Below are 20,875 nucleotides of genomic sequence, written 5' to 3' on the forward strand. Positions count from 1 at the left end.
CTGTGAAACCTTACACTTTTAGTTACCTTAAATGATAGTTTAATTAGGAGAAAAATCACATAAAATTATGCCTTACTTTCCAGAACAGTTTATACATCACCCATTAAAGCTTTATCAAATCAAAAGTACCGTGATTTCAAAGAAACCTTCCAGGATGTTGGTCTTATCACTGGTGACTTTCAGATCAACCAGAAAGCTAACTGTTTAATTATGACAACAGAAATTCTGCGTTCAATGCTTTACCATGGAAGTGAGGCTATTAGAGACCTTGAGTTTGTTATTTTTGATGAAGTCCACTATATAAACGATGCAGAGGTAAGTTTTCTGTAAATTTTTTGAAGTCTTCATATTTGTAAGCTATTTCCTGAATTGTTAAAGTATAGATAGATACTTAACAAGTGAGCTTTTATAAACTAATAATTACAGTAAGAGAACAATTTATTTGTAAGTATGATACACAAAAAATCATGGGTTTCATGTCTTGTCACTTTATTTTGCAGCGTGGTTATGTGTGGGAGGAGGTTTTGATATTACTACCACAGCATGTTACAATTGTCATGCTGAGTGCAACAGTTCCTAATACCCTTCAGTTTGCTGACTGGGTTGGAAATATTAAGCAGAAGAAGATCTACGTAATCTCCACTCTTAAAAGACCAGTACCCTTAACACATTACTTGCACATACCTTTCACTAAATTGAAAACTCCATGGTTTTTAATTCTGGATGCAGATCGTAAATTTAATGAAGGAGGGTGAGTTCCACAACTGCTTTTAAGAAAAATTTCTCAGTTACTGAGTGGCATCACATTGTTTCAGAATTAAAATATATGATTGTTTATATGCAGAGTGGATCATTTCTTTACAGTTTTACACATGTTGTGTATATTTGATTTTAAAATAAGTGAACAGAGAAAAGGTAGGGGCATAGAAACTTGCAGATATAGGACTGGGCTGTGGCAGTGATAAGTGCTGTAATTCAGAACATGTCAAGAGTTAGAGCAGTAGATGTCATAGCATGGAGAAATCTTGGGGTTGGTTCAAGCTTTCATTCCCCACACGATCTAGTGATGTCCAATGGTATAAGCCATAAGATGGCTCCCACTGCTGTAATTTATTCTCAGAATCACAATTGGTGTTCATTCTAGTTCTCAGGTGTTTTATTCTGTTTACTTGACATGTAATTGTTAGTAGATTTTCTTTCTTGTTTGACGAAAATGTTCACATTTTGTTTTCAGGCTAAGTAAAAGCTCATAACTTTTTCACATGTTATTTTGGTATATTAACAGAGATTGATATCAACATTATCAACCCACCTGGTAAATATTTATAGTCTATACTAATCAATGAGCTATCATAGTCTGTCCACAGTCAGGTAATATTTTAAAGGCCAAAATATCTGTCTTTGACTTGAAAGTTACCATAAATGTTTTTTACTAATTGTCTGTTTAATGAGTTATAAGAAACATTTTCTATGATTTCGTAGCAAATATTTGCAGTTTAATTTTTGAATGTAAGGGTGGAGTTATCCCAAACAAATACTGCTCATCACCAGTTTCTTGCGATTATGGAAATCTCGGTTTGTTCTGGTGAAACTCACCAGGCTGCAGCCAGCTTCACGTTTCACTCTTTTTCATCCAGCAATTTTAGCTCATTGATATGATAGTGCAATTTCTTACATAATATCTTATCTATATGCAGTATTATCCATTGGAGTGAGTGATGATTTTTGAGGACTTTTTTTTTTTTAATTCTTAAATACATGTTAACTTCATTTACATTATAGTTAGTGGGGAGTGATATTGTGGCCCATCAATTTCCGCTACCCACAATAGGCACAGTGAATCACTGGATGCACAACAGTTTGGGAGAGGGGGGCTGGGGGACACCCAAGTGCACTCCAGCCACCTGAGAGGAAGTCCTGGGCCCATTCTCTTGTGGCTGAGGGCTGCATGAGCCTCTGAGTGGATTAGCAGTGCTTGCAAAGGCTGGGACCTGCAAGCTGCAAGTTCAGTGCCCACCCTCAGATCCCACTGCAATGGTGGATATGAATAAGGAGTTTCTCTGAAGGCTCATGACCACCTGCACAGTGCTGCATACCTAGAAAGATACCATCTTGCTGTGCTGTGGGAGATGCAGGACAGCTCTGTAGCCAAGACTTTGTATCATGCCACCAGTGCCACAATCATAAGCATTGCTAAAACAAATTTACAGGAAGTTTTGGTGAGATGGCTTTTGGTTGCTCACTACTTCCAACTTTTAGGAGGAGAATTTACCATAGGTCAGCAGACATAGCCTGCCAGAATGTGATGCTGAACATTCTGGACTAAAGTTGTTAGAAGATTTCTGATTGGGAGAGTATGGGATGCAGCCTCGATTATCTTAAACTGCAGTTTTTTGTGGCCTCACACCCCCACATCACAAGTTCTGGCATTCCAGCTGCAGACTTCAGAGATTTGGCATCCCTTAAAGAGACAGCATTTGAGGTTCAGCATTCGAGGTTCGACATTCAGCATTCTTGAGAGCAGATAGGCTGTGTCATGCCAGAATCCATTACCGGTCATGCCTCCCCTCACTTTCTCTCATACAGTTGAGAAAAGTTTCACAGTGAAGTGGCATACAAAAATCATATTGGATTATAATTGCATATTCTCGTATTGATCTTTCTCCTTTACGGTGACCTCTTGGCCATGAGTTTGCTCTTTGGGGTTCTCATTCCTTAACTCACTAACCTTCCAGTGCAATCCTCGTCACCAATTAAATTTTTCAGATTAAAAGTCATCCAGAAAGAGTGGACACATTGTTAGCAATTCGGTTTACTGTTAGACCACTTCTGTTCCTGTATTTCCCAGGCACCCATGATTATTACTCATTGATATTCATATCTGCACTAATTTTCTCCTAGTCCGTCTTGAGCATTATTATTTGAATTCTCAGTCAGTGAATGTATGTTATTTACAACCCTTGTTTCGTTACAGTAATTGATAGGCTCCATCTCTACTTAGTTATTTATTAATGTTTATCAGGGCTTACAATTATGGTTCACATATGAGAGCTGCCCTTGCTTCAGTTTCCTCGTGCACAGTTAATTTCCTCTCATCTGGACTTTAGTGGTGGCTTGCACCTTGAGAGGAAATGCTCACTGCATGCCAGTTGCAAATTTTATTGAGTGTATCCCAACAATATGTCAACAGCCTTGCCGCAATGGTAACACTGGTTCCCACCAGACCACTGAAGTTAAGAGCTGCCAGGCTGGCTAGCACTCGGAAGGGTGATTATTCAGTTGTACCAAGTGCTATTAGCAAGTGGAGTACACTCAGTCCTTGTGAGGCCCGTCGAGGAGCTACTTAATTGAGAAGTAGGAGCTTCAGTAATGAAAACTGACAATGGCTGGGAGAACAGTGTGCTGACCGTATGGCCCTCCATATCTTGCACCCAGTGACACCTATCAACTGAGAGAGACATAGAAGTGGTCAGTACCTGTGAGCCTAGAGAAATGTTCAGACAGAGAAGAATGTATGTCCTGACCCAAGGGTGTGTTGCATTCGTTACAACGGACTTTTGTGTGTCCGTTTGATAGAATGATCTCTGAATTGTCTAGTATGGTAGTCAGTTTAACAACATATCCTCTACCTCGTGTCATATTGGTTTGTATTTATTCACCAAGACTACTTTCTTCAAATTGCCCTTCACATGTAATGCTCCATACATGGAAATGTGGACAACTTGCTGTTATGTTCCATTTTGGGCCCATCGAGCTACTGGTCATATACTGACTTTTACTGTTTATTTAGCCATTAGAAGCTAGCTCATTTGTCACATACATTGCTTAGTTAGATCATTGACTTCAAACTAAACGTCTTGAATACTCAACAACAAAAAAAGGTAAGCAAAATGTGACAAAAAATATCTTTAGTTACAAGAATAAACCCCAGTTTTCAAGCTGCTGTCATTTTTAACAATGACAACAATAGATTTTGCAGTTCCTGTGAAAGCAATGAGCCCAAATACCTACAGGTTGGGCTGTTTGAGACTTTCACGATGTAATAACTGCTTCACTGGTTCACGGGCATCACACTGGAGAATGTTGTGAAAATTGCAAAACATTTTAATGAGAGAGGTGCTCATCACCTTCAGGTGCTTACTTAGGTGTGCTGCAGTGGCTTACAAATATATGTGCAGTCTCACTATCCAATTCAACCTGCATGCACTAAACTTCAAGAACACTCAGAAGAAACAGATAACTCCACAAGGGTGCTTTTTGTATCTCGTGTTGGTGGTGTGTCCAAGATCCCAGACTGTTCAAGAAACATGAAATAAAATGTGTCTTCCGCCCTCCTGTGACAGTGTGGGGAATCACACAGTGGCCAGACATGGTGCACTGTTAAAGATAAATGTATTGAACACAGACATCATACCAAACTGTGTCAGCTACAAAAGTCTGCTGTTGCTGAACACTATCTTGCCACGAAACATAGCATGAACTACAGAGAGACAATGATCATATTGTCTGCCTCCACCTATTCGGACTCCATCGTTAAAGAAGCAGTTAAAATATGCATAAGTAATGACCTGATTAATAGAAACACAGGATTTCAATTTAGCAAGACATGGGAACCTGTATTGGCAGTATTGAGGCATCTTCAGCCACTGACCAACGAATCAGAGTCAAAACAGACAAGGAATCAGCTTCTGAGCACACTGCCCACATGCATGCTGGGCTGTGACGTGCAGCTGCACTTTTTCTGCATCACACATGTGAAGACTATGGCTCATTTCTCTGGCAGGGGGCACTGGAAGTTGTCTTCCTCTAAGATTTGTCTACAATGATGTTAGAGCGCCACCCCTTGGTGCCTGATCTTTTCTAGAGAGCCAGTGTGTATATTGTAAAGTCACTGCAACATGTCAATAAGCACCTGCAGGTGACAAGCAACTGTCTTGTTGTAATATTGTGCAGCTTACACAAACATTATCCAACATGAAGCCCGTAAATCACTGAAGCATCTACAGGAAGTGTTACCAAAATACAGACAAATTTAAATGTATTGCTACATCATTCTTTTACTATAGGTCATTGTTAGTGCTCAGTACTATCAATTGTATCTTGTAAACACCTGTATTATCAAAATGACCAAGACATTGAAATGCAGTGCCAAAAATTCCAGTTTACCAGAAAGGAAGCGTAACTCTGAAGACTGCATCATGAGGGCCCATGAACTTGTCAAAAGAGCTCAAGCATTATTTTCAGAAAATTCAAGTCAATAATCACAATATATGATTGGGATTATCAGCATAAGCAAACCAACAATGCCGAGAATTGCTAAGAAGATTCTTCAATACAAATCTGACACATTAAAAGTAAGACACATGTCCTCCAAGACTGCTTGTTCAAAGCATGTCACTCACTGTAATTTGCTTCTGTGTTCATTTAAAAATGATGCCATAGAGCATATAAAATTCTTTTCCAAGAGCTAAGATTGCTGGGTCATACAGGATTAAAAGGTATCCCCCTTTGTTAACTAGAGCAAACTTTCCTATCAGTCTTCGAATGGGTTCCAAGCAGACTTGGTTTAAATTCCCTGGATTTACTATGAATAGAGCATAGTTGATAAGGTCTCCAACTAATCTCAACATCCCAATGTGATCTCATGATGGATTGCCACTTGAGGTGTCATTCAGATATGTGGATTCAAGATATATTGCATTGTGCATGCACACGCTGAAGACTGGGATCCAAGGCTATTATTCAAACTAAAATGGTGTATATTGAATTATTGTGTTCTATAGGTGATTGATAGGAAAGCAGGAGACAGGAGCTGCTCGAGTAGAAACACTTGAGTCGAGTAGGGGATACACGTTTTAAGTTTTAATTTATTCCAAAAGACATAAAACGAGCTTCACTGGCATTAGCACAAATACTGACTAACTTCCAATGTGATGAATATATTACAGTTAAATCAGCATTAAATGAAGGAGCAAGGCAACAACCTTACAAGAGGCCACAATCTTAAAAAATTCATCCCCACCTTTTTTTCTTTAAAGAGGGAAAAGGAAAAGAATCAAGAAATCACAGGCTCATTTTGCGTGACCAATTGTGACAGCACAAGCCACTTAGCCAACTCGATCACACAACTGCACACTGTGCCCTGGGCAGGACACTTAGACTATGAGCAGCTAGATCTAAAACGTAAGAAGACACTATTAACACACAGAAGTTGCTTCAGCAACTAAACCTTGCCACATCAGCCAGTAGGCAATTTACAAGCTTGGCCATTGTCATGAACAAGGGCACTACTGGTTAAATTATCTACATGACTATAGCTACTACTCATATTCCAAATTACTTTTCAAAAGGAACGGTGAAGCACAAACCTTAAACGTACCACCAGATACAAATTTTGCACCTTAACTTTCGAGTATGGTGTTCTCATAACGCCGCCCTTTATACATGGCTTAAACAGCCACTAGAAATATTAACACACCAAACAGTTTTGAACTCAGCTTCAAGAGCTTTTGTTTAACGTATTAACTGGGACAGTCCCATGGTAACAACTTAGGAAAAAAAATTAAAGCTCTCAGCAGAGATCTCTCAGAGAGAATTACATACCTTTAGCACAACAAGAAAGCACAGTCAGTTTCCTTTCTATATTCTTAATGCTATGTGCAGAATGGCCAGGACACAGTCAGAACCAAAAAATGAGCTCGGACAAGGCATGAAATCTGCAAAACTATTAATGCTGGACACAATGGCTTTAATGCCTTAACAACGTAGAGTATGAGCTCGCTAAATAGTCAGATGTGGAGCAGTAAATGTGGCTCACTGTTTAATATTAATTCAAGCACCTCAGCAAGGCAGCCTCTTCTCCAGATCAGCCACAATGAGCACAGACGATCATCGAGAGCCCTCGGCAGTGATCGTGTCTTCTTCACACCCCATCCAAACACCAGTTATCAGGAAGACACCACACCTTGTTGTCCCAGAGAGGTGTGCAGCTAAACTAACCACCATGCCACTCAGTGCCCACTTCTCACTTCTCAGTACCGACTGCCTCCATCGCGAGCTACTGCCCTCTTTCTTTGTAGAAAGAGCACGGCAGCGATCATCCGACTGCAGTAGCTGCAAGCAACCTTCTACACTCTTGCAGATAAACCAGAGTGAACCAAGGATATCAGTGAACATTATAGCTCAGTGTGGCTCCCCATGAACCATGGGAAAGTATTTTGTGTAATATTTAATCCTTGGTAATAAAGTTTTATTCAAAGAATTTGTTTAATTGGTCCAGATTTTGGTTAGACGCCGTGTAGTTCTGTGGTAATAGCTTTAAACTAGTTATCTCAGATCCTTAGCAGCAGGAAAAAGTGACATATATTAGGTTGGAAAACATTGCTTTTGTTATATTCTCTGATCAACACCCACGTGATAATGAAATTTGCTTTATTAGGTGGAAAATAAAAGGGCTTTTCTCCTGCCCAAAAATTTAGTATCAAAACACGAATATACGACCTGTATAAAATTGAAACTTCCTGGCAGATTAAAACTGTGTGCCCGACCGAGACTCGAACTCAGGACCTTTGCCTTTCGCGGGCAAGTGCTCTACCATCTGAGCTACCGAAGCACGACTCACGTCCGGTACTCACAGCTTTACTTCTGCCAGTACCTCGTCTCCTACCTTCCAAACTTTACAGAAGCTCTCCTGCGAACCTTGCAGAACTAGCACTCCTGAAAGAAAGGATATTGCGGAGACATGGCTTAGCCACAGCCTGGGGATGTTTCCAGAATGAGATTTTCACTCTGCACTGCAGTGTGCGCTGACATGAAACTTCCTGGCAGATTAAAACAGTTGTAAACTGCCAGGAAGTTTCATATCAGCGCACACTCCGCTGCAGAGTGCAAATCTCATTCTGGAAACATCCCCAGGCTGTGGCTAAGCCAAGTCTCCGCAATATCCTTTCTTTCAGGAGTGCTAGTTCTGCAAGGTTCGCAGGAGAGCTTCTGTAAAGTTTGGAAGGTAGGAGACGAGGTACTGGCAGAAGTAAAGCTGTGAGTACCGGACGTGAGTCTTTCTTCGGTAGCTCAGATGGTAGAGCACTTGCCCGCGAAAGGCAAAGGTCATGAGTTCGAGTCTCGGTCGGGCACACAGTTTTAATCCGCCAGGAAGTTGCATATCAGCGCACACTCCGCTGCAGAGTGAAAATCTCAGTCTGGCTGTATAAAATTGATTTTTATAACTGAACTGATTTTACATTCTTTGGCAGTGCTTTCTCTATGCTCTCCCATGGATGCCGAGGAGTTAGGCTGGTGCCGCGTCCGGGTCGAAGACTGGCATATTGAAGACGGCACCTGGTCAATCCGGCTGCGACGATGTTTCTTCCTGGCGGCAGTCCACGGCGGGTCGAAAGATACCGGTTTGTTTTCCTGCCGGCTATTTAACCCGGCGGCTCTAGTCTTCCTCTGCAGTTTCTGTCGTGAGGATTGGCGGCCGTTGGCGATACCCTGTTAGTGGATGGTGGTGTCATCGTATTATCATCCGCGTCGGAAAAAGGTGTGGTGCGTATGCGTATTCTGCGGCTGCTTTCATGTTTGGCGAGAAACGCCTCTTGTGCCGGCTGGCGGAACACGCCAGAACTACGTTGCATGTGCAGCTTATCCTGCAGCGGTAGCCGAACGTTGTATTGCCGTGGCTGAGCGTGCCACCGCATTCCTCCCCCTCCACAAGGACGGAGACGCCGACGTTGTGGCATTCGTCCGGATCAGTGTCCATTGCCTCGATGCCTGAAAGAGGAGAGCCTTGGCGAGAATCTACGTCCGTCGGTGTGTCCGATTGCTGACGGCTGGGTGCTGCAGGGCTTGCCTCCATGATGGCTGGGTTGTGGACGTTCTCCCCGGTGTGACCTGAAACAGTGGTTGGAGTTAGAAACTGAGGTGAGAGGTGGTCGTCCCTTCGGGGCCGGTTTTGGTGTCAGATATGAACTATGCCTCCAGTGCAGATGACCGCGTACATTGCCCTTCCTTTGTTACGAGTGATTACGCCAGGTATCCAATGTAGATGCCCCCGTGTATGTGCATTGACCCATACTTTCTGATCGGGTTGATATTTCATCTGATACTGAGGGGGCTGCTGCTCCTGCCTGTCTTGTGGTTGCAGTAACAATAGTGTGGATAGTGGCTGTCTTCCATGTAGTTGTTCTGCTGGTGATCCACCCTCCTTAGGTTGACATCTGTAAGAAGACAAGAACAATGATAGAGCAGCAGGCAGAGCATAATGGGTAGTTAGTTTTGCCATTTGTGCCTTAAATGTTTGCACGAACTGCTCAGCGAGCCCATTTGCGGCCGGGTGGAATGGCACATTATGTGCCAGCTGGATATCATTTAATGTACAAAATGTCTTAAATTCTGCAGAGGAAAATTGGGGCCTATTGTCTGATACCATTGTGTTGGGGAGCCCTTAGATGGCAAAAATGCGCGCTAAGGCTTGAATTGTTGCTGCTGACATTGTGGACGTTATCTGTGATATGTAAGGAAAACCCGTTGTGGAGTCGACGACGATTAACAAGTAGTGGCCAAGGAAGAGCCCTGCATAGTCGATGTGAATCCTAGGCCATGGTTTTTCTGCCACAGGCCACGCAAAATATTTCTTAGGAGGTGCTGCTTGGTGTTGCTGGCACGTCATACAGGAGGCTGTGGTGTCCTCAATTGCGCAGTCCATCCTGCACCAGTAGAGCTGTTTGCGGGCCAGCTGTTTAGTCAGTACCATGCCCCAATGTCCTTCATGAAATAGATCCAGTGCTTTCTTGTGCAGGGCCGCTGAAACAATTACCTTGGTAATATGGTTTTCACCTGGCAGAAGTATGATGCCGTGCAGTGTCGACAATTCGTGTCGCCTGTCCCAGTGTGCCTGAAGGTCTGCGTCCTGTTTCTGTTTCCTGTTGCCTGGCCAACCAGTCTTAATGAATCGGAGAAGTTTAAGTAGGACTTTGTCTTCAGCCGTATGTTTGGCAATGATTTTTGCATCCGGGGGAAGCTGTACCAGTGGGTCCTCTGTGTCCTCTTCTATTTGACAGCGAATGACTGGGTCCATGTCAAAGGCTGGATAGTCTTTTGCCGGGAGCCGAGACATGAAGTCCGCATTCACGTGTCATGCTGACAAACGGTACTGTATGTCGTAGTTATACTCTGCCAGGAGTAGTGCCCACCGCTGAATTCGACGTGCCGTCCAGATGTGTATGTCGGCCGATGTTTTGAACAGTGGTACCAGAGGCTTGTGGTCCGTCTGTAACACAAAATGTTGGTTGTACAGATATTTGTGGAACTTTTTCACTTCGAATATTATAGCCAAAGCTTCTTTCTCTATTTGGCTGTAATTGCGTTGAGCTGTTGTTAGATAGTTTGAGATGAACGCTATTGGTCTTTCTGCACCATTGATCACATGAGAAAGGACTGCTCTGACCCCATAATCAGATGTGTCCGCTGCTAGAACCAGTAGGTTTATCGGATCTTATGCACAAAGACATGTAGTTTTTAAGAGTGCCTTCTTTAAAGTCTGGAAAGAATTGTCACACTTGGATGACCAGTGCCATTTTACCCCTTTACGGAGAAAGTGGTGCAGTGGTTCCACTATTGGAGCAACGTGAGGGATATACCACGTGTAATAATTGATTTTCCCCAATACTGATTTGAGCTGTGTGGTATCTGTGGGTGGCGCCAGTTTTTGAACGTCCTCTGTGTATGCCGATTGAGTTGTATGTCTGAAGCACTAAATATGTGGCCTAAGTATTCCACTTGTGGCGCCCCAAAAATGCACTTCTCTATGTTATATTTCAGATTTGCCTCTTGAAATACCGTGAACACTTCTGAAAGGGTCCTTAAGAGCTCCATTGTGTTACAGCCTGTGACAGTGATATCATCCATATAATTTTCTGTGCCCGGGATGTGGTGGATTAGTTGTTCGATGAACCTCTCAAAAATCACCGGAGCACTGAGATTCCGAACAGGAGGCGATTGTATTGAAACAATCCAAAAGGCGTGTTGATTACTAATTTTTCTTGTGTCTCTCTGTCAATCGGCAGCTGTAGGTATGCGTCTTTTAAGTCTATTTTCGCAAAGAGTTTTCCTCCAGTGAGTCGAGTGGCAATTTCTTCTATCGTTGGAATAGGGTAGGATTCTGTGACTGTTTGTGCGTTGGTGGTGCGTTTGAAGTCACCGCAGATTCTGATCGCCCCATTCTGTTTCTCTATTATGACGATTGGTGATGCCCGACGACTACTTGCTATGGGCGATATGATTCCATCCTCCTGTAATCTCTGCAGATTTTAGTTTTTCATGGAGTGCATATGCGACTGGGCAGCTTTTGCAGAATTTCAAAACTGCCTCAGGTATGAGTTCAATGCTTGCTTGAAAATTCCGTACTCCGGCCATTGGAAGTTGAAAAACAGAAGGAAACTTTTCCTGGAATTGCACTGTCAGTTCTTGGTGTTGTACTGCATTAATTTCCAGCTCCACATTATGAATTTGCATTCCAAGGATGTGAAAGATGTCCAGTCCCAGAATGTTCGTGGCTGTTGAGCTTGGAACCACCAGAATGGAGCCTGTGACTGTCTGATGTCCATAGCTGATCGGTGTTGTGAAAGCTCCCTTGACCCAAATGGTATTGTTAGTGAAGCTCTTGAGCTTAGATGTAAAGGGGCTGAGAACAGGGGAGCCTAGTTTTTCATATGTCGGTTTATTGATTATTGTTACTGCCGACCCTGTGTTGATTTGCAGCTTGATGTTCTGACCATGAACTTTGACCTGTACGAACATCTTGTGAGGCGATGGTGGCATCAGTGCTTTGACCATCGAGACCTCCTGTGGTTCCGAACCTGTGTAAGAAGCTGTATCCTGCATGAGGTCCACATCCATTTTTCAGTTGAACGACAGACTTATGCCTTGTGACCCTTACATCCGCATGCCGTGCATTGAACTGCAGTCTTATCTGTTGTGCTTGATGAAACAATATTTGCAGGATGGGAGAAGCCATCTGCATTGTTCTAACTGTGGCCTGCACCTAACATTAGTCATTGTGACCCTGTTACTTCGTTGTGCAGGAACTGATGTACTGGAAAAAACTAATGCCGGTTCCTGTGTGGCTCCAACCGAGCACTGTGATTGCTCAAAGGCTCGAATGATTGGTAGGCAAGTTTCTAAACTTGGATGTCTAAGTTTAAGTAGATCATGTCTTAACGACTCATCTGGTGCGTGAACGAGAATCATGTCCCTCACGAGAGAGGCTGAATATGGCTTTTGACACCTTACATTGGTGCATGCAAACTTACAGTCCCATGATAATCCTTTCAACCGGGCTATCCGTTCTTGGTAAGTTTCGTGCTGCCCCTTATGACAGTTGAAAAACTTGTGACGAGCTGCCGCTACATGTATTTGTGCGTCAAAGTACTCTCCTAAACTGTTCTTTATCCGCTCGTACCTCAAATTTGGTGGATCCTCATCTGAGTGGAGTTGCATTATAAGTTGTTAGATTGCAGGGTCTGCATGAGCCAATAGAAAAGCGCGTTGCTGCGTCTCACACGATACTCCATATGCTGTGAAGTGTTGCTCCAACCTGGCCATATAGCAGCTCCATGGTTCTACCAGACGGTCGAAAACTGGAAAAGGAGGCAGCATTGGGATGGCCGATGAGGGAGGTGTCACGTAGCAACCTCTGCATCTCTTGCACTGGCCTCTCATTGGTGGCTTGTAGATTCTGTATCAGGGTCAGCACTGCCTGGGTCATGTCAACTGGCTCCGGATTTGCCATACTGAAAATTGCACCAAGCTTTTATCCTCGTCACCAACTGTTATATTCTCTGATCAACACCCACATGATAATGAAATTTGATTTATTAGGTGTAGCCAGGACACCACTTAATTTTACACCAGATAACCTTCTTTGGAAAATAAAAGGGCTTTATTCCTGCCCAAAAATTTAGTATCAAAACACAAATATACAACCTGAATAAAATTGGCTTTTATAACTGAACAGATTTTACATTCTTTGGTAGTGCTCTCTCGATGCTCTCCCACGGATGCCTAGGAGTTAGGTGGGTGCTGCTTCTGGGTCAAAGAATGGCATATTGAAGAAGGCACCTGGTCAATCCGGCTGCGACGTGTTTCCTCCTAGCGGCGGGTCGAAAGACACCGGTTTGCTTTCCTGACAGCTATTTAACGCGGCGGCTCTAGTCTTCCTCTTCGGATTCTGTCGTGAGGATTGGCGGCTGTTGGCGATACCCTATTGGTGGATAGTGATGTCATCGTCTTATCATCCGCGTTGGAAAAAGGAGTCGCATGTGTTTGTGTCTTCCTCTGTGGATTCTGTCATGAGGATTGGCGGCTGTTGGCGATACCCTATTGGCAGATAGTGATGTCGTCGTATTATCATCCGCATTGGAAAAAGGAGTCGCATGTGTGCGTATTCCGTGGCTGCTTTCATGTTTGGCGGGAAACACCTCTTCTGCCAGCTGGCATAACGCGCCGGAACTACGTTGCAGGTGTGGCTTATTCTGCAGCGGTAGCCGCCCATTGCATTGCCATGGCAGTGTGCACCACGGCAGCTTTAGCAAAAAAACTGGAAGCTACAGGACAAACATCAGGATTCTGGAGTAGTTTTTATTAACTACATGTGAAAGAACTTAGCTTATTTGCTAATACAGACACCATTCTCCTCCAGCTGCAAAGTATTTTCAAGAGGTCAGATATAAGTTTTTCTTTTTAATTTAATCAACTGCGGGTCTTTGGTGAAACATTTAAATCAACTAAACAGACACTTTTTTGCCTTGTTTCACAATTTTGTCATTAATGTTACTGAACAACATAGGTTTCGGGTTGTAAGCACATTCTGAAGTACTTTACTGATTCCCAAAGATGGTGATGCACAGATAAACATGACGATAAGGCAAAGATAATCGTCTCAACTTCTTAAGGTATTGATCCATAGCTTAATGTAAAATGACATACGTTATTATCATTCAGCAATTACATTAACATGACAGGACTGGAAGTTATGCATCAGCCAAGAACTTTTTAACTACGATTGACTGAGGCCCAAAGTTTTGCTTGTATTCTGGAGGGTTGTGATCTCATCTAAAAGAGATGAATAATGGAATTGGGTTTACTTGTTTAATAAAAGGTGTGGGGCTGTACACATCTGCCTTTTAATTTCTAAATTTCTAATTTGTTGAGTATAGCCCCGTTCTTTTCCATATGAAAGAGTTGTACATTTATTATGTATTTGTGGTTATTGTTCAAGCAATGTTCTACAAAGGCTGAGTCAGGCTTCTTCAGTCTCCAGCTTCGGTGATGTTCTTTAAGCCTGGTGCTGATTGACCTCACCATCTGACCAATGTAGCAAGACTGATAATCATGGTGTGTGATTTTATTAACCCCACTTTTTGTTATCCCTGGTTGTTTGCCTTTTGCATTGAACAAGCAACTACCTATTGTCTGAGGGACATAGCAGAACACAGAGAAACCCTTTGCCTTCAAAATGTTACTTATGCTATTTGATGTTTTCCCTATAAAAGGCAATCCGTATCATTTCTTTTCCAGTTTGTCTGTGTTTTTCATTGGGGATGTTAGGGACCTGGCTTGCTTCTTCATCTTTTTACCTAAAATATTATCAATGATGATTGTGTTAAATTCATTATTTGTGGTTATTGTTTTTATTGTGTTAAATTCCTGGTCAAAGTCTTCTTGAGACATAGGGATAGAAAGGAGACAGTGGATCATCTCACGGAATACTGCATGTTTGTAGGTTGTAGGATGATTGTGTCAGTGAAGAAGTCTTTTCGATAAATTTTAAGTTTACGGTTACTGTCTTCTATTTTTAAGTTAATGTCCAGGAAATTAATGCTGGGCTCACCCCACTCCATGCTGACCTTTATGTTAATGTGCCACTGATTCATATTTTCCACAAATTTGTGGAGTTGTCTACTGGAACCTCTCCACATACAAATAATTTCATCTAAATACTGTGTTGGCTGCAGATTCCTTGACTTACGCCATAGGGTGGTGGGGTTTCGGGTTCCGCTGAATAGATCAGGAGTTCACTACACTCAGCTGGCGGCTACACGGGTAGCGAAGGCTGTGTGGCGTAGACTGGGCGGTTTTTTAGGTTAGAAGGCCTCGGCCAAGTACAGGGTGAGCTGCAATCTCAAAAGGTGCATGGCAAATACAGGATGTGCTTGGATCAAGGAACAGTCGAAATTGTGGTTGTAAATTGTTGTAGTTGTACTGGGGAAGTCCCTGAGCTTCAAGCGCTAATAGAAAGCACAGAAGCTGAAATCGTTATAGGTACAGAAAGCTGGCTAAAGCCTGAAATAAGTTCTGCAGAAATTTTTACGAAGTCTCAGACGGTGTTCAGGAATGATGGATTAGGCAGAATTGGTGGTGGAGTGTTCGTGTCTGTCAGTAGTGCTTTATCTTGTAGTGAAGTCGAAGTAGATACTCCGTGCGAATTGGTATGGGTGGAGGTTATACTTAACAGCCGAACTAAGTTAATAATTGGCTCCTTCTACCGACCCCCAGACTCCAATGTTATAGTTGCTGAACAGTTCAGAGAAAATTTGAGTCTCGTAACAAATAAATACCCCACTTGTACGGTTATAGTTGGTGGGGACTTCAACCTACCCTCGATATGTTGGCAAAAATACTTGTTCAAAACCAGTGGTAGGCAGAAAACGTCTTCCGAGATTGTCGTAAATGCTTTCTCCGAAAATTATTTCGAGCAGTTAGTCCACGATCCCATGTGAATTGTAAATGGTCGTGAAAACACACTTGACCTCTTAGCCACAAACAATCCAGAGCTGATAGAGAGCATCATGACTGATACAGGGATTCGTGATCACAAGGTCATTGTAGCTAGGCTCTATACCGTTTCTTCCAGATCCACCAGAAACAAATGCGAAAAATTTTTATTTAAAAAAGCGGATAAAGTGTCACTAGAAGCCTTCCTAAGAGACAATCTCCATTCCTTCCGAACTGACTATGCAAATGTAGACAAGATGTGGTTCAAATTCAAAAATACAGTAGCAACAGCAATTGAGAGATTCATACCTACGCTGTTGCAGAGGCAACGGAAAAAGCATGCGAAGTTCAGAAGAATGCGAAATCCCGAAGATTGGCTAAAATTTACAGACACGCGAAATTTGGCATGGGCTTCAATTTGAGATGCCTTTAATAGGTTCCACAACGAAACATTGTCTCGAAATTTGGTAGAAAATCCGAAGAAATTCTGGTCGTATATAAAGTACACAAGCGGCAAGACGCAGTCAATACCTTCGCTGCGCACTGCCGATGGTACTGTTACCGACGACTGTGCCACTAAAGCGGAGTTATTGAACACAGTTTTCCGAAATTCCTTCACCAGGGAAAACGAATGGAATATTCCAGAATTTGAAACACGAACAGCTGCTAGCATGAGTTTCTTAGAAGTAGATACCTTAGGGGTTGCGAAGCAACTCAAATCGCTTGATACGGGCAAGTCTTCAGATCCAGATTGTATACCGATTGGGTTCCTTTCAGATTACGCTGATACAATAGCTCCCTACTTAGCAATCATATACAACCGCTCGCTCACCAATAAATCTGTACCTACAGATTGGAAAATTGCGCAGGTCGCACCAGTGCTTAAGAAGGGTAGTAGGAGTAATCCATCGAACTACAGACCTATATCATTTACGTCAGTTTGCGGTAGGGTTTTAGAGCATGTACTGTATTCAAACATTATGAATCACCTCGAAGGGAACGATCTATTGATATGTAATCAGCATGATTTCAGAAAACATCGTTCTTGTGCAACGCAGCTAGCTCTTTATTCACACGAAGTAATGGCCACTATCGAAGGGGCTCTCAAGTTGATGCTGTATTTCTAGATTTCCGGAAAGCTTTTGACACCGTTCCTCACAAGCGACTTCTAATCAAGCTGCGGGCCTATGGGGTATCGTCTCAGTTGTGCGACTGGATTCGTGATTTCCTGTCAGGAAGGTCGCAGTTTGTAGTAATAGAGGGCAAGTCATCGAGTATAACTGAAGTGATATCAGGTGTTCCCCAGTAAAGCATCCTGGGACCTCTGCTGTTCCTGATCTATATAAACGACCTGGGTGACAATCTGAGCAGTTCTCTTAGGTTGTCCGCAGATGATGTTGTAATTTACTGGCTAGTAAGGTCATCCAGAGACCAGTATCAGTTGCAAAGCGATTTAAAAAAGATTGCTGTATGGTGTGGCAGGTGGCAATTGACACTAAATAACGAAAAGTGTGAGGTGATCCACATGAGTTCCAAAAGAAATCCGTTGGAATCCGATTACTCGATAAATAGTACAATTCTCAAGGCTGTCAATTCAACTAAGTACCTGGGTGTTCAAGTTACATACAACTTCAGAGACCACATGGGTAATATTGTGGGGAAGGCAAGCCAAAGGTTGCGTTTGATTGGCAGGACACTTAGAAGATGCAACAAGTCCACTAAAGAGACAGCTTACACTACACTTGTTCATCCTCTGTTAGAATATTGCTGCGCGGTGTGGGATCCTTAGCAGGTGGGATTGACGGAGGACAGTGTGAGGTGATCCACATGAGTTCCAAAAGAAATCCGTTGGAATCCGATTACTCGATAAATAGTACAATTCTCAAGGCTGTCAATTCAACTAAGTACCTGGGTGTTCAAGTTACATACAACTTCAGAGACCACATGGGTAATATTGTGGGGAAGGCAAGCCAAAGGTTGCGTTTGATTGGCAGGACACTTAGAAGATGCAACAAGTCCACTAAAGAGACAGCTTACACTACACTTGTTCATCCTCTGTTAGAATATTGCTGCGCGGTGTGGGATCCTTAGCAGGTGGGATTGACGGAGGACATCGAAAGGGTGCAAAAAAGGGCAGCTCATTTTGTATTATCACGTAATAGGGGGGAGAGTGTGGCAGATATGGTACGTGAGTTGGGATGGAAGTCATTAAAGCAAAGATGTTTTTCGGCGTGGCAAGATCTATTTACGAAATTTCAGTCACCAACTTTCTCTTCCGAATGGGACAATATTTTGTTGAGCCCAACCTACATAGGTAGGAATGATTATCAAAATAAAATAAAAGAAATCAGAGCTCGAACAGAAAGGTTTAGGTGTTCGTTTATCTCGCGCGCTGTTCGGGAGTGGAATGGTAGAGAGATAGTATGATTGTGGTTCGATGAACGCTCTCCCAAGCACTTAAATGTGAATTGCAGAGTAGTGATGTAGATGTAGATGTAAATATAAATATCTGTACCAATACACAACGTGTTTTGTCAGTGGTTCTCTCTTCAGAAAACCAGTCTCCTACTTGCCCATGAACATTTCTGCTAGTAAGGGATATCAAGGTGAGCCCATTGCCAGACCATCTGCTTGCTGATTACAGCTCCCTTGAAAACAGAAATAATTTTGACTTAAACAATGTTCCACTGTACTAACAATGCCCAACTGCTCCTCTAGATTAATATTGTGTGAATACAATGATTGTGACAAAATATCTACACACTCTTTCACTGGAATACACGTGAACTAGCTATGCACATCAAGAGACACTAATTTTGCATTTGTTGGAACTGTAACATCTGTTAACCTGTTAACTAAATCTAAACTGTTCTTATTGCTATGTTTCCCTTTGAAGTTCAGTTTCTTCTTCAAGATGGTGTTGCTGCTCCTGGCGATCTTGTGCACTGGACCTTGCATTGCAGATACCACAGGACGGATTGGCAGTTCTGGTTTGTGGAGCTTCGGTAAACCATACAGCTGTGATGCCCGTGGGTTCATTTGCAGAATGCTCGGAAAAGATGTTGGAGCATTTGTTTACCACCCGCTTAGGTGGATCATTGTAACTAGCTGTTGAGTCTCTCTGTAGTTTTTGTAGCTGCACTGATTGGAAAAAAATCGTCAACTTTGCTTGTATAATCTGTTTCAAAACCTCTTGGCAGATTGAAACTGTGTGCCGGACTGAGACTCAAACTCGGAACCTTTGTCTTTTGTGTGCTAGTACTCTATCAACTGAACTACCCAAGCATGTCTCATGCCCCATCCTCACAGATTCAATTCTGCCAGTATCTCATCTCCTACTTTCCAAACTTCACAGAAACTCACCTGCGAGCCTAGCAGATCTAGCACACCTGGAAGAAAGGAGGCAAGGGTTCCAAATTCAAGTTTTGGTCCAAAGCACAGTTTCAACCTGCCAGGAAGTTTCATATCAGCACACACTTCGCTGCAGAGTGAAAATTTCATTCTGGAACCATCCTCCAGGTTGTGGCTAAGCCATGTCTCCACAATATCCTTTCTTCCAGGAGTGCTAGTTCTGCTAGGTTCGCAGGTGAGCTTACGTGAAGTTCGGAAGGTAGGAGATGAGATACTGGCAGAATTCAATTTGTGAGGACGGGGCGTGAGATGTGCTTGGATAGTTCAGTTGGTAGAGCACTTGCCCGCAAAAGGCAAAGGTCCCGAGTTCGAGTCTCTGTCCGACACACAGTTTAAATCTGCCAGGAAGTTCCATATCGGTGCATACTCCACCGCAGAGTGAGAATTTCATTCTGGATAATCTGTTTTATTTAACAGCACTATAGTCCCTCCTTTATCTGCCCTAGTCACAATTGCATTACTGTTTTCAATCCCAGTTTTAATTTCCTTTGTGATTAAGAACTCATTGTTCTTCCGATATTGTGCTTGTTGTTGTTGTTGTTGTTGTTGTTGTTGTTGTTTCTGTACCCGCTTGAGTTCTTCTAAACATTGCACTTTCGTTTCTTTCTGTAGGGCTAGTTCCAGATATACCCTTAGATGGTCTAAGGGTTTGTTATCATGTCTGGGGCATATTTGTGGCCTTATGATAACAACTTTTCTTCTGATTCTGAAAGGGTTAATGTTGATAAATTAACAATTCTATCTGCAAAGTGGACCATCATTTTTGGGGTTAAGATTCTCTCCTTCACTGATAATAACTGTTCTAACTTCTTCTTTAGACGAACAAGGATATTATTAATGATGTTTGAAACTGTTTGAAGAGTATTGTCCAACCACATAAATTCACATGGATGAAGCAAGTGAGTAAACTGCTACCATCAAGATCAAAGATACATCAGCTTCCCAAAGACATGTGAAGAAGGCAGCAAAAAAACTATAGATTAAACAAGAAATGTTGCATTGATATAGAGTTCTTGATAATTTGAGTATGCACCAGAAATTAGTACACATGCAGCTTACTCACTTGCTTCATCGATGTGAATTAAATGGACAGGCAGGGAGATTAATCTGCACCAGGCTTAAAGAACACCACAGAAGTTGGAGATTGAAGAAGCCTGATTCAGTCTTCACAAAACATTGCCTGGACAATAACCACAAATACATAATAGATGTACAACTCTTACACTCAACCAATTAGAAATTTTAGAAATTGTACATCCACACAATTATTAAACAAGCAAACCCAATTCAGTTATTCACCTCTGTTAGATGAGATCACAATCCCATGATAGAAGCAAAGCTTTGTGCTCCGGTCGATCGTAATTAAAAAGTTCTTGACTCGTGCACAACTTTAGTCCTGTCATGTAAGTGTAATTTCTGAATTGTATAATAACGTATGTAATTTGATAAAAATGGTCACTGATGTAATTTTACATTAAGCTAGGGATCAATACCTTAAGAAGTTGAGATGATTATCTTTGCCTTGTTGCCATGTTTATCTGTGCATTATCATCTTTGGGAATCAGAAATTTACTTGAAAATGGGCTTATGACCTGAAACCTTGGTTGTGCAGTAACATTAGGTATAAAATTGTGAAACAAGGCAAAAAGCAGTGTTTGTTTGGTTAAAAAATTTTCTCCTGAAAGGTTTCTTA

The 20,875-nt window shown here is 42.3% G+C and overlaps 1 protein-coding gene across 1 annotated transcript in view; it reads left to right on the forward strand.

Moving 5' to 3' along the window:
- LOC126365886 (helicase SKI2W) overlaps positions 1-20,875 on the forward strand; it is a 155,122-nt gene that overhangs the window by 31,601 nt on the left and 102,646 nt on the right. The window contains exons 7-8 of the mRNA XM_050008586.1: positions 84-315; positions 501-751. Of these exons, the coding sequence (XP_049864543.1) occupies positions 84-315; positions 501-751 (483 nt within the window). The remainder of the gene's footprint in view (positions 1-83; positions 316-500; positions 752-20,875) is intronic.

This window comes from Schistocerca gregaria, chromosome 4, assembly GCF_023897955.1.
Source record: "Schistocerca gregaria isolate iqSchGreg1 chromosome 4, iqSchGreg1.2, whole genome shotgun sequence".
NCBI classification, from domain to species: Eukaryota; Metazoa; Arthropoda; class Insecta; order Orthoptera; family Acrididae; genus Schistocerca; species Schistocerca gregaria.